This window comes from Myxocyprinus asiaticus, chromosome 44 (genome assembly GCF_019703515.2).
Source record: "Myxocyprinus asiaticus isolate MX2 ecotype Aquarium Trade chromosome 44, UBuf_Myxa_2, whole genome shotgun sequence".
NCBI classification, from domain to species: Eukaryota; Metazoa; Chordata; class Actinopteri; order Cypriniformes; family Catostomidae; genus Myxocyprinus; species Myxocyprinus asiaticus.
Genome location: NC_059387.1, coordinates 15,536,616 through 15,551,778, shown reverse-complemented (window position 1 = coordinate 15,551,778; position 15,163 = coordinate 15,536,616). Strand labels below are relative to the sequence as shown.

At 42.6% G+C, this 15,163-nt stretch overlaps 1 protein-coding gene across 9 annotated transcripts in view; it reads left to right on the top strand.

Annotated features, from left to right (window-relative positions):
- LOC127434082 (sickle tail protein-like) overlaps nucleotides 1-15,163 on the top strand; it is a 186,389-nt gene that overhangs the window by 150,885 nt on the left and 20,341 nt on the right. For 8 of the 9 annotated variants that reach the window (XM_051686539.1, XM_051686541.1, XM_051686538.1 and 5 more), the window contains 3 exons: nucleotides 9,869-10,626; nucleotides 12,619-12,723; nucleotides 13,096-13,145. In XM_051686539.1, coding sequence (XP_051542499.1) covers nucleotides 9,869-10,626; nucleotides 12,619-12,723; nucleotides 13,096-13,145 — 913 coding nt within the window. The remainder of the gene's footprint in view (nucleotides 1-9,868; nucleotides 10,627-12,618; nucleotides 12,724-13,095; nucleotides 13,146-15,163) is intronic. The other variant, XM_051686537.1, reaches the window with a different exon arrangement.

Here is a 15,163-nt window from a genome sequence, read left to right as displayed (position 1 = left end):
TTTTTGTGCATAATATGCAGCAGATGGTATGTAAATATTATTGGTGAAACTAATTTGCACAACTAATTTATGTGTAAATCGTCCAAAAAGTCCATAATCGTGAACAGAAATCCTGCTCATTTTTCATGAATAAGACCCAGTGAGGAGATCTGTGGGCCACTGAACAGGATTTTCACGTAGGTCCAGGCTGGTTTATGCTGGTTTGGTGCTGGTCTAGTTGGTGGACCAGCATAGCTATGCAGTTGGTCGACAAACATGATGGTGAAGTTTGTTAACCAAGGAAGTCTTGCTGGTTAAAATACTTAAGAAGCCAGATTGAAACAACAGTACACCAGCATCCAAAACACATGTGCAGGTGACCAGATTTGCTGTTTTTTTTTTTTTTTCAGCAGATGAGGGAGAAAGATAGATGGAAAGTGAGAGAAGAAGAGGAAGGAATGTTGGGGCACCAGAATTTGTCTTTAATCCCTCTCGGGGCAAATTCAAACCAAATGTTCTCTTTCCATCATCTTTTGATTTCTTTATCACAGGTTTAATGTTTCATGTCAGCCTTCCTCCAACAAATTCTCTACCTTTTAAGGTAATACGGAGAGAAAATGAAGAGATGAGAATCCAGAGTGGTTGAGCTTTCATGCTTTTCAGACGCTGTTGCTCAGGTAACATCTGGAGATGATTGTTATGGCTCCCCACCGTGTCAGACTTCAGATAGTGCAGCACAATCTGCTCTTCCCTATCTGTCACTCACTCGACGTTGTGTCGATGTAGTGACACTAGGGTTCACTCTTGGGAGCCCCAAACACCTCTGCTTTTTGAAAAAAGGTGAATGGGAATTGGAGAGTGGAATTTGCATGCCACTTCCCCGGACATACAGGTATAAAAGGAGCTGGTATGCAACCACTCATTCAGATTTTCTCTTCGGAGCCGAGCGGTTCTATTCATTGAGCTGAATTCACCCGGCGAGTTCATTCACCTCATCTGCTGGATCTTACGGCGCATTTCAGCGGCTTCTCCCCCTCTGCACCCGTGGAGTGCAGAGATCGCCCCTGGGTGCTTCGGCAGAACATAAAAAAAAAGAGTATATTTTCAAACTCTAAAAGAGCGGCACACACGGAACGTCTTTTTAAAGATGCCTTTCCGTTTGTGTGTTATTCCTGGTTGCAGTCGTTATCTCTCCGCTTCTGACGGCCACGATTGCTGTCTGACGTGTCTGGGCGCTGCCCATGCGGAGACATCGTTCGTGGATGGGTCTTGTCCTCATTGCGAGAACATGACCATGGCAGCGTTGCGGTTGCGGCTTGCCTTCGTAAGAAAGCTAGCCACCCCAGCGGCTCCCCGCCTCGGTCCTTCTACCTACAGGTAGGCCGCGTCGGTTAGCACTGGGAGCGATTTTGGGACCACCTCCGCCGGGTAACCCCCCACGGACCTCCCATTCCTCGGCGCGCTCGCTTGCCCCGGTTGGGCTCTCGGATGAGACCGTACGGTAGCGTACATCAACCGTCAAGGCGGTCTACGCTCCCGTTGCAAGTCACAACTCGTCCACCATCTCCTCCTCTGGAGTCATCAGCGCCTCAAGTCGCTACGAGCCACTCACATCCTGGGCGACCACAACACCGCAGCTGACGCGCTGTCATGACAGGTTACGCTCAGGGGAGAGTGGAGACTCCACCCCCAGGTGGTCCAGCTGATTTGGAGTCGATTCAGTTGAGCACAGGTAGACTTGTTTGCTTCCCGGGAATCCTCCCACTGCCCGCTTTGGTACGCCCTGACCCGTGGTGGTAGACACGATCACTCAGGCTAGGGCTCCCTCTATGAGGCACCTGTATGCCTTGAAGTGGCATCTGTTCGCTAAGTGGTGTTCTTCCCGACGCGAAGACCCCCAGAGATTGGATCGGTGCTTTCCTTCCTGCAGGAGAGGCAGGAGGGGCAGCTGTCCCCCTCCACCTTGAACGTGTATGTAGCCACCATTTCGGCACATCACGAGGCAGTGGATGATAAGTATTGGGAAAGCACGACTTGATCATCAGGTTCCTGAGAGGTGCTAGGAGGTTGAATCCCTCCAGACCGTGCCTCATGCCCTCATGGGACCTCTCTGTAGTCCTACGGGGTGCTCCCTTTGAGCCCCTGGGGTCAGTTGTGCTTAAGGCACTCTCTTTGAAGACTGCCCTCCTGACTGCGCTCACTTCCATCAAGAGGGTAGGGGACCTGCAGGTGTTCTTTGTCAGCGAATCGTGCCTGGAGTTCGGTCCGGGTTACTCTCACGTGATCCTGAGACCCTGACTGGGCTATGTGCCCAAGGTTCCAGCGACCCCATTTAGAGATCAGTTGGTGAACCTGTAAGCGCTGCCCCAGGAGGAGGCAGACCCAGCTTTGGTGTTGCTGTGTCCGGTACGTGCTTTACACATCTATTTGGATCGCACACAGAGCTTTAGAAGCTCCGAGCAGCTCTTTGTCTGCTTTGGTGGACAGCGGAAAGGAAGCGCTGTCTCCAAACAGAGGATCGCCCACTGGGTCGTTGACGCCATCGTCATGGCATATCACGTCTAGGACGTGTCGCCCCCCATTGGGCTATGAGCCCACTCTGCTAGGAGTTTAGCGGCCTCCTGGGCCCTGACTAGTGGTGCCTCTTTGGTAGACATCTGCAGAGCAGCAGGCTGGGCAACACCCAACACCTTTGCGAGGTTCTATAATCTCTGGGTTGAGCTGGTTTCGTCCCGTGTGTTGTCAGGTCCGAACAGTTAAGTTCCGGGCAGCTGGCCAGGTGTATCGCTTGCGCATAGCGCCCTTCCCCTCCCATGAGATGAAGACGTGCGCTTTTGATTTCCAGTCGTGTTCACAAGTTGTGATCCCTGGATGACTTTCCTCCTTAGCCCTGTGGCAGACAAGTTTGCGGAGAAACTCGCTGCAGGCCCAGTATGTGTACTAAATAGACCCTGTACTGAGGTAGGTGCTCCACATGTGGTGGTTCCCCGTAGGTGACCCCATGTGATATCTTCTGCTAAATCGTTTACCTGTCGGTAAACTGCGTCTTCCTTGGGCAGAGGCCCCTCTGCCCCTGGTCACCATGTTTGTAGAAACTCCTCCCCCCTTGGGTAGGACCTACCATGGGACTTTTCCACATGACATACTTCCGACAAGACTCGGTAAGACCATGTGACGTATTTCCACTCAAAATACCCCCCCACCTTCTCTGGGTGGGGTGTGGTCTCTGCAGTGTCTTACTCTTGGGAGTGACACCCCCCCTGACGTAGACATTTATGGCACCCAGTCGGTTAACAAATTCCACTCTTTTTGGGGAGAAAAAAAGGAAAAGAGGCCACGGCTGGGCTAGCCTGTCCCTATTTTTTTGGGCAGTCGACTTGCTCCCAAAGGAGCTGGTAGACAGACCACTCCATCCCCCGGTGGAGGGCCGGGAGGAGAATCTTTTGTTTCATTTTTCGCCGCATGCCCAAGAGGCTTCGGTACCCAAAACTTCAACAAAAGAGTGGTTTCCTTGTTCTCTGGGTCACAAGCATTCGACGCTTATAAGAGTGTTGGGGGAGGTTGCTTGATGGCCTGGTGCGCTGGCTACGGGGCACACAGCAGTCTGCCCGTCTCGCACCGCCAGTCCATGTAACACAGTTCAGCTAGTTGTGGTGTTTTTTATAGGGACCCTTAGTGTCACTACATCGACACAACGTCGAGTGAGTGACAGATAGGGAACGTCCTGTTTACTTTCGTAACCTCCGTTCCCTGATGGAGGGAACGAGATGTTGTGTCCCTCTTGCCACAACGATGAACTACCCGCTGAAATGGCTGGGACCTTGTCTCGGCTCCTCAGCACAAAACCTGAATGAATGGTTGCATACCAGCTCCTTTTATACCCGTATGTCCAGGGGAATGGCATGCAAATTCCACTCGCCAATTCCCATTGGCCTTTTTTCAAAAAGCAGAGGTGTTTGGGGCTCCCAAGAGTGACCCCTAGTGTCACTACATCGACACAATGTCTCGTTCCCTCCATCAGGGAACGGAGGTTATGAAAGTAACCAGGACGTTTTTTTTTTAACATTTGGATTAATGTAAAAAGATGTCAAATGTTTTTACATTTTAGTTGTAGATTTCTGCCTCTTTAGTGATAGAAATAGTGGACAGGGACATCAATTAATACAAACTACAAACTTTTGGGTACTTGCGCAACTTGGTCAACCAATAAAAAAAAGTAACTCTTAAACGATTGAATTGCGTAATTATTGAATTCACCACCATGGTGATATGAGGTAACAGAATAGCATGCTGTTGTCCTGAGGCAGATGAAGACTTGGAACCCTCACCTGGGCTCTGACTCACTCCAATACAATGCACTCATTGTTTCATATTCAGAGCAAGAAAGAAAGAGAGGCAGGGTAGAATTGATTTGAGCGCAATGAAACGCTCCGAACGAAGGAGCATCATTTTTGTCCTCAGACTACTACATATTTGATGAAGCTTTTTGACTTTAACAAGTGTTCTTTGTTTTCTATTTTTGAATGAGGCACTTTGGAGTGCCGTCAGACAAATACCTCTGTTCCAAAGCCTAGTGAGTTGCTTTACTTTCTACATAGACAGCTGCCCAGAGACAGGGTTGGACACTTTTCACCATGCAAATACGGAATACTTGAATATTTTGAGCGCTTCAACATGGGACGGGGGTACCCTTCAGGCATTTCACCGTCTGACCGGGGAGGGGTCCCCCTTGATGATTTTGCAGATTCAAAATACAAGATACAGTGCCTTCAATAAGGGGCAATTCGCCATCTGACCTCGAGTGTCTTGGCCCTAAAATATGGGACATCTTCATTTCGGACAAATGGGCTAATATGGTACATAGTGCAACCCTAATCATAATTGAAATGGAACCTAACAGGTGACTGATTTGGAACATTTCACGTGTCAGAGTTTTACTGTCATTTTACACAAAAAACTAACAATAATAATAAAAAAAAAAATTTCACAGTAAACCAGTTCTATTCATCTTTCAGGTCACATGGTTATTCCTGTTGCTCTTCATTGCTAAGTTTAGAGTTGGTTGTATCTGAGTTTCTTCTACTGTATCCCCAGGCATAAAGTCCTGCATTCTAGTGCATGCTGATCGGAAATCTATCATAGATAGATTTGATAGTTTATTGTGTAGCACATTCATGTAGACTAGATTAACTACTTATTCAGAATCCAGTGAGGGTTGACTTTTCTTAAATGATTGATATAATAAAAGCTATAATAAGTCCACTGTTACATTGCAATCGGTTGCTTCCCAAAAGGAACATAGTCATCCTCAAAAAAAAAAAAAAAAAACAATTTCTTTGAAAATTGTACATTTCAGTGCATAGCAAAGTAATAGAACTCCTCTCCTCAAGCTTCATCTATGTCTGTAGCACAGACTATACAGGGCAAATTACACACCAGAAGTTCAGGCAGAAGAATATTAAGTATGAGCATTTAGTATGAACTGTTGTCCTAAATACAATTATCGCCTTTCAATTACAGCATTGTGGAATGAATCTGAACCATAACCACTAGGGCTGCAATGTTACAATTTACAATTCATCCCAGTCTAGGTTGGGTAAACCATAACAAGAAGGTTTTGGTTCCCCTCCTCCATCCCAGCACTCAAAAATAGTCAAGATTTTGGAAAGAAGGCATTCATTTAATTTTAAAGGAGAAAGGAGGCAACAAGGCTTCAGGAGGGGGCAAAGGCCAAAATAACAAACAAAAGTTAACAAATTCCTAAAGGGGGAGTCAACTAACTTTCCTAGAAAAGAAAATTGAAAAACAACAAATGTACTCTTAAACTTCTACCCAAAAACAAGAGAAAACAGATATTGAAACAAAATGGCACCCACCTCCCTACAAATGCTACCAACGTAATTAGTCCAAAGAAGCTTTCCAGCAGACCAATCAGGAGAACTCCTCATTAGTGCTCTCACCTGGTAGTGATTAGAGTAAGAGGGAGAACAAGAGAGAGAGAGAGAGAGAGAGAGAGAGAGAGAGAGAGAGGAGAAAAGCCAGGGCAAGAACAGACATGCAAAACTAAACATTCCCACCCCAAAATACACAATCAAAGCAAATACAATGTTACCACATTGAATACGTCTTACAACGTAACACCTACCCAATGAGAAAATACAAACAAATGATCACAAATAAAAATACACTTAAAATACATCCGTAACAAAAATTCACGGTTCGGTACGTATCTTGGTTTTGGGGTCACGGTTCGGTACAGTTTCGGTACAGCAGGGAAAACAAAGAATCTTTCTTTAAACGATTTATTTGGAAAATCAGAATATCCACATAAAAATTGCATTTACTTTTTTATTTAGTACCATCCCGAAGAAGCTATTTGACATTACAGTTATCACATACTGTATATTTCACAAGACAAAATAATAACTGAATTTACACAAATTATCCTGTTCAGAAGTTTACATTCCATTGGTTCTTAATATGGTGTGTTGCTTTCTCAAAGATCAATGACTGTTTGTGTAATAATTGTTCATGAGTTCCTGCCTTGTCCTGAACAGTGAAGCTGCTCACTTTTCTTAAGAAAAATCCCCCAACTACTGTACATTCTTTGGTTTCCCAGCATCTTCTGCACATTTGAGTTCTTCCCAAACGTTGCTATATGATATTGACATCCTGCTTTTGACACTTGATGGACTCATACACAACTATTACAAAAAGCACAAACATTCATTGATGCTCAAGAAGGCAACACAAGAAGAACCAAGGATATGCAACCTTTTGAACAGGATTATTTGTGTATATTAGAGTAAATTTTGTGTTATGTAGCTTTTGAAGGGCAGTACTACTGATCTTTTATATCTTATATTTTTAGACATTCTGAAAGGGGTGTGAAAACATAAAAACAAAAGGGGTATCCAAATTCTGCACTTAACTGTATGTATAGTGAAGAAATGGATCGGCTTCTTTCTAAAACACATTTTGGGGGGCCTGGGTTGCTCAGCAAGTAAAGACACTGACTACTACACCTGGAGTCGCAAGTTCAAATCCAGGGCATGCTGAGTGACTCCAGTCAGGCTTCCTAAGCAAACAACTGGCCCGGTTGCTACGGTGGGTAGAGTCACGTTGGGTTAACCTCCTCGTGGTCACTATAATGTGGTTCTCACTCTCTGTGGGGCGCGTGGGGAGTTGTGCGTGGATGCCGCGGAGAATAGTGTGTGTCTCCACATGCGCTACATCTCTGCGGTAACACACTGTGTTACACGCTGACTGTCTCAGACATGGAGGCAACTGAGATTCGTCCTCCGCCACCCGGATTGAGGCGAGTCACTATACCACTAGCGCATTGGGAATTGGGCATGCCAAATTGGGGAGAAAAGGGGAGAAAATCCCAAAAAACAAAAAAAACAAAACATTTTTATTTGGGCACTTACGCTGACTGAAAGGACAACAAAAAGTGCGAGCGCCAAGCGCATGATGTCATTGCCATGGTAACCAGATACATTTCATCTGATTTGCTGAAGACTAGAATATCATCAAATCAACGTGCAACGCAACGAAATTGCTTCTCAACTCTACAAACAATACCAGAGACAATAGCGAGAAGGAAAATGAGGAGATTTAATTTAAGAAGAAAAAAATCAGTGCGCTTACCAGCTGAAACCGGGACATAATTACATTTTTTTGAGAATTGTCCGGACGCTGGGACACACCTCTTAAAACCGGGACTGTTAAGTTTTGGTTCCGTGCGGTCCCGTCTTGCTCGGATCTTTTTCATTTTAGTTCTACGCGGTTTGTGTTGTTCTTGTTATATGTGGTTTATTGGATACACGTATGCTAAGATATGTAATCATTCGTGTGACTGTATGTACCGTACCTAAGGCCCTGTATCTGTTCGGTTCGGTGCCTATACATGTACTGTTGCAGCCCTAATAACCACCCATGTCTCAGTCCACGTACACATACACGCACATAATACACGCTTCCACCTGAAGTGTATTAGTGTGATTAGTCTACTCTGAGGGACCTTCTTGGGTGGTCAGGTCAGTTCAGGCTGCCCATGTGTGCTGCCTGTATAAAAAACAGCACAGATTACAGGTGCTCTGAAATTTAGCCTGTGCACAATGACACATTATTTAATCGAAACCGATGCTTATTTTGAACCAGTGAATACCATGAGTTCTCTGTTGTTCTTTTTTTGCCTTCTCTTCACTCTTTCATTTGACGTGTAGGATAGAAAAGTAACACTGTTCTCAAAAAGCCTACTAGACTAAATTAGTACGTCCAAGATTGCATGGACCCTCATTTTTGTAAAGTATGTGTCTTGAAATAATATGCCATATTAAAAGTGATTTTGGAGCAAAGTATATTTTACAGATGTTCAAAACCATTTTAGAGATCACATGAACTGGTTGTTTGGGGTTATGAATGTATTGTTAGATGTGTTATACACAGTGTGCTGCTTTTAACATCTTGGTCAGAAATATTATTTGCATGTGATTTCAACAAGCATTTTTAGAGGTTTAGAGGGATAATATTGGTAAAGTTCTTTTTTTTTCCTTTCTCATAAGCCTCTTTGTGGAAATATTCCTGAACACAATCCACCGTTTGTATTCCTAGGTTAAATACATGACTATGTCATGGAAAGTTCATATCTAAGTAATGAGTATGTTGACTTTCTTATATATGAAATGTGTGCATTATCTTTGCATAAATTAGTGTAAAATCCAGTGTTTCCTACACAATTCAGTTTTTGCAGCAGGAGAGCTCCACCCCATATTTGATCCTAACTACATACAAACAAAATAATTCTATTTTTTACAACATATTTTTAGTTTTTTTATTTATTAACATACCTTGTACCATTTAGTTCAACAAGACTTTTGAAGATGTATATTTTACAACACCTTGTTATGCAGTCAAATAGTTAGTCTGATTCAGAGAGTTGGATTGTTTCAGACTAATATAGTGATAAGTTCAAAAAGAGTCTTTTTGACCGATTTACTAAAAGAATTGGCTCAAAAGAGTTATTTATTCCTGAAGCAGAGTGCACTGGTCATGCTGGTTGTTTTTTTGCCTGTAGCCAGTGAACACAAAGTAATAAAAAGACAAACCATATTTGCTCACAACTAATATACTGTATATTGCAGTTGTAACACTTTACAATAAGGTCATATTTGTTAACATTAGTAAATGCATTGTGTATCATGAACAATATTTATTAATCTCAGTTAATTTTAAGTTATTGTTCATTGGCCATGTTAGTTCATAATAAATTAATGTTAATGTGTACAATTTTTTATGTACAAAATGTTTGAGGATGTCAAAAATGAACATTAACCAAGATTAATAAGTGCTGTATAAGTAGGCTATTGTTAATTGTTAGTTCATATTAACTAACGTAGTTAAAGTGTTACCAATTTAATAAATACAATTTCTTCTTATAATAAAATGTCATTTCTTTTGCCGTGGCACTGTAAATTCAATAGTTAGGACCTAATTTATATTAGGTGTCTAAATACTATGTACTTAAGCATGTGATACAATGTACTTATTATGTACATATGTGTTGTTGCATTGTGTTTACATTTAAAATACAGTACCTGCATTTAATTACATCTATAGTCACACTGTTAAACTTAACCCTAACCCTACCCCAACCCTTACCCTAACCTTACCACTGCTCCTAAACCTAAGGAGCCTATCTCAACCTCAGTAGCAGCAAATGTAAATCTTGTGAGAAGTTAGCAGAATAACATTTAATTACACAACAAATACAATGTATTGTATGTATTTTATTGTTAGGACATAAGAGTTGAAGACACCTAATATAAAGTGGGACAAGGAGTTGTCTCTCGTTTAATGTGAAATTGTATCTTTATCCCTTTTCTAGGTTCACAGGGACATGATATATTCTATATATGATGGCCATCCGCTCCGGCAGCCACCGATGGGACCCTCTCAACCCCAGATGCAGGGCTCCATGTCCCCTACCACACCGCAAAACATACCTCCTTCCCCCTCTCGTATCCCCTTCGGCCCACGCTCTGCAGGTGGTGGAGTTGGTGGTGCCACGATGCCACGTGAGCGAGCCGGACACCCGCTCCCTAGCCCTGCCCGCGCGGCCTCCCCCTGCCCCAGTGCCATCCTCGAGCGTCGCGACGTCAAACCCGACGAGGATGTGGCCACAAAGAGCATGTCACTTCCTGCCCGAGCTGAAGGCCATTACGCTGATCCCTATATGTTACATCACCATGCCCCGCAGTCTGACATAATAGACCACGCCTACCATCGTGCCACCATGCGCTCTTACAGTAACCCTGTCGTTCCTATGGAGCCGGTGGACCATCATTCGCTATTCCAACAGAAAAGCAGGAAGTACACTGATAGCCAATTGCCCATGCTTGGCTCTAAAACCCCACCCCCTTCCCCACACAGAATGGGCGAGATGAGAGTGATGGATATCCACACTGGCCAACCACAGAGTTCTATGGCTCTAGAGAGGTTCTCACCTATCAGACAGTCATTTAGGAAGGAGTCTCCTATTGCTATGGATGCCATGGTAAAGGCGAAGGGGGGCACGGGGTCCCTGCCAACCTCTGATATTCAGGGTCACAATCCTCTGGCCCCCTCAGCAGATCCTCAGACACGGTGAGTCAATTAATAAGAGCAAACAGAGATACAAGAGCATGAAAATAACTAACCATTCATCTAAAACACATTCCTGATACAGTAGCATCTGTGACATGAGATGTTTGTACTCTAATTCTGCATCAGTAATGGTTTTTTTTTTAACAATGTATTGTCTTTCATTGCATCATGATATTTTCTAACTGCATCTAAAACACATACACCCCGTGTGATGTTTTTAAAAAATATTTAAATCGGGGCCTGGGTAGCTCAGTGGTAAAGACACTGGCTACCACCCCTGGAGTTCACTAGTTCGCTAGTTTGGTCTCCTAAGCAACCAAATTGGCCCAGTTGCTAGGGAGGGTAGAGGCACATGGGGGAACCTCCTCATGATCACCATAATGTGGTTCGTTCTCAGTGGGGCACGTGGTGAGTTGAGCGTGGTTGCCGTGGTGGATGGTGTGAAGCCTCCACACACGCTATGTCTCCATGGCAACACGCTCAACAAGCCACGTGATAAGATGCACAGGTTGACTTTCTCAGACGTGGAGGCAACTGAGATTCATCCTCTGCCACCCGGACTGAGGTGAATCACTACACGACCACAAGGACTTAAAAAGCACATGGAGAATTGGGCATTCCAAATTGGGAGAAAAAGGGGAAAAATCAAAAAATAAATAAAATAAATATTTAAAGCCAGGTGGTATTTCAGGGAGTGACATTCTTATTCAGCATTTGATTGGACAAACTGAGTGCAGTGTGAGTCATAATTTTTGGTCAATAAACATCCTTACATAACTCACAAAAGACTTTGAGCCCTTGTTCAGTAATTGGCACTTTCAGACTTTTTTTTTATTGTGTTGGTCCAAGCTGCTTTAAAATTACCCTGCATGTGTGTCGGCCCCCTGTAAATCATTTTATTGTTCTTGGCTGTGTACCATCAGGTTGTGTTCTGTTAGCATGAGAACAGTCAATATGCAGAGTCCACAAGATATTAAGTGTTATTATGGGAGACATTGGCTAGAGGTGGCGAACATCAGCTTTTAAAGTAATGAAAGAGCCAAAGTCAGGAATATTGGTTTGAACAGTCTGTACACTTGCAGCAATAGGCAGGCAGGATCATATTAGAATGACAAAACCAGTGCAGTCTGGTCATGTGAGGATAGTCACATTTCACCCCTATAACTTGAGAGGAGTTGAGTTTGTTTCTCTTTGAAATTTGTATTGGCATATCCTCTGTTTGCATTGTATTATGCAAAGATCAAGAACAGGAGAAATAATCATACTGCCCTCTGTTCAGTGTCAATACTGACCTATTGCAGTTAGTCGTGACCTTTAGTCTTTTAAGGAAGTTTATTTGTAATGTAAGTGCTCTGATATAGGCTACCATTCCAAAGATTTGGAATCACTGTTTTTGAAAGAAAACAATACTTCTATTCTGCAAGGTATTGTCAAAAAATACATACAATTTTAATAAAAGAATATGTGTGGATGCATCTAAGGTTAAAGTATTGAGCTGTTGTAGGAACAACTTTATTGTAATGTGAAGATTGCAGCATTATTTTTATTTTGAAATTATATATATATATATATATATATATATATATTATATAATAATTTTTAACACCATAAATGACTGTGCGGTACTTTTTATCAATTTAATGTATGCTTGATGAATAAAAATTGCATAGTGATTCCAAACTTTCTTATTATATATTTTTTAGCTGGTAAGGATCTTACAGTATGTGCCATTTCACATGAAAATATTCTCACTGTGAATGAAAGCATATTAAAACTTCTCTGATTGAGAAAAAGCAAGTGTTCCATTTGGCAAATTCTCAAACTCAACTTTTTAACTGAGGAATTAGCGTTAATGAACATAGTCCCACTTTGATTTTAATATGCATCTCAGTGTGCTCGTAGCCACCCACACAGCACCCTCTTCCACCCCCTATCACCCCACACACTGCCCATAAGTTGTAAGCATGCAATATGCTCTGTATCTCACTGCAGAGAGAGAATGAAGGCCATGGAGGAGCAAATAGCCAGTCTGACTGGTCTTGTGCAGCACACTCTCTTAAAGAGCCACAGCATTAACAGCAACAAGGAACACCCCAGGTAAGCAGGGTAGGCTGGGTAATGTAGTTCTCTGGCCTCATCACAGAGCAGCTTCCCAAATCAATGGTGGAATACATAAAAAAGAGAGGACCAGGATGGAATAATTTAGGTGTCTCTAATCAGGGATTGATGGTTTGAAGAAGGCTTATTAGATGACTTCTAACAATTTTGACTACTAACAAATTAGCATGAACTAAATTGACTACTCACCCTCACTATAACCTGTGTTTGCCTGTATGAATGGCAAGGCCTGTGCCGCTGTAACTCAGACTAACTGCAAGTGTTACGTGTTAAATCGGAGTAATATTGAGTCTTTGTGTGTGAATGTGAGTTTGTGCATTCAGTCATTTGATCTCTGTCCCATCTTTCCAGTGAGAAACCAGTGAAGTCTGGATCACCAGTTTGCAGCACATCTAGCACAGGTAAAGTCCTTCCTTACTTTTCTACCTGCGTCCTATCCTTCCTTCCTTCTTCCTTCTCAATTTGCTCTCTATTCTTCCTTCTTTTCCACTTTTCTACCCATCTCATATTCTTCATTCCTTCTTTTTTTACCTCTAGTATTTTCCTTCCTTCTCCATCTGCCTTCTATTCTTCCTTCTTTTCCCAATTTTCTACCCATCTCATATTCTTAATTTCTTGTTTTTCCACCTTTATACCCATCTCATTCTTCCTTCCTTCTATTCTTCCTGCTTTTTCTACTTTCTACCCATCTCTTATTCTTCCTTCCTTTCTTCCTTCCTTCCTTCCTTCTATTCTTCCTGCTTTTCTACTTTCTACCCATCTCTTATTCTTCCTTCCTTCCTTCCTTCCTTCCTTCCTTCCTTCCTTCTATTCTTCCTGCTTTTTCTACTTTCTACCCATCTCTTATTCTTCCTTCCTTTCTTCCTTCCTTCCTTCCTTCTATTCTTCCTGCTTTTTCTACTTTCTACCCATCTCTTATTCTTCCTTCCTTTCTTCCTTCCTTCCTTCCTTCCTTCTATTCTTCCTGCTTTTTCTACGTTCTACCCATCTCTTATTCTTCCTGCCTTCATTCCTTCCCTCCTTCCTTCTTCATTTGCCTCTCTACCCACCTCATATTCTTCCTTCCTTCCTTCACCATCTGCCTTCTATTCTTCCTTCTTTTCCCAATTTTCTACCCATCTCATATTCTTAATTTCTTGTTTTTCCACCTTTATATCCATCTCATTCTTCCTTCCTTCTATTCTTCCTGCTTTTTCTACTTTCTACCCATCTCTTATTCTTCCTTTCTTCCTTCCTTCCTTCCTTCTATTCTTCCTGCTTTTCTACTTTCTACCCATCTCTTATTCTTCCTTCCTTTCTTCCTTCCTTCCTTCCTTCTATTCTTCCTGCTTTTTCTACTTTCTACCCATCTCTTATTCTTCCTTCCTTTCTTCCTTCCTTCCTTCCTTCCTTCTATTCTTCCTGCTTTTTCTACTTTCTACCCATCTCTTATTCTTCCTTCCTTTCTTCCTTCCTTCCTTCTATTCTTCCTGCTTTTCTACTTTCTACCCATCTCTTATTCTTCCTTCCTTCCTTCCTTCCTTCCTTCCTTCTATTCTTCCTGCTTTTTCTACTTTCTACCCATCTCTTATTCGTCCTTCCTTTCTTCCTTCCTTCCTTCCTTCTATTCTTCCTGCTTTTTCTACTTTCTACCCATCTCTTATTCTTCCTTCCTTTCTTCCTTCCTTCCTTCCTTCCTTCTATTCTTCCTGCTTTTTCTACTTTCTACCCATCTCTTATTCTTCCTTCCTTTCTTCCTTCCTTCTATTCTTCCTGCTTTTCTACTTTCTACCCATCTCTTATTCTTCCTTCCTTCCTTCCTTCCTTCTATTCTTCCTGCTTTTTCTACTTTCTACCCATCTCTTATTCGTCCTTCCTTTCTTCCTTCCTTCCTTCCTTCTATTCTTCCTGCTTTTTCTACTTTCTACCCATCTCTTATTCGTCCTTCCTTTCTTCCTTCCTTCCTTCCTTCTATTCTTCCTGCTTTTTCTACGTTCTACCCATCTCTTATTCTTCCTTCCTTCCTTCCTTCCTTCCATTCTTCCTGCTTTTTCTACTTTCTACCCATCTCTTATTCTTCCTTCCTTTCTTCCTTCCTTCCTTCCTTCTATTCTTCCTGCTTTTTCTACGTTCTACCCATCTCTTATTCTTCCTGCCTTCATTCCTTCCCTCCTTCCTTCTTCATTTGCCTCTCTACCCACCTCATATTCTTCCTTCCTTCCTTCACCATCTGCCTTCTATTCTTCCTTCTTTTCCCAATTTTCTACCCATCTCATATTCTTAATTTCTTCTTTTTCCACCTTTATACCCATCTCATTCTTCCTTCCTTCCTTCCTTCCTTCCTTCCTTCTATTCTTCCTGCTTTTTCTATGTTCTACCCATCTCTTATTCTTCCTTCATTCCTTCCCTCCTTCCTTCTTCATTTGCCTCTCTACCCACC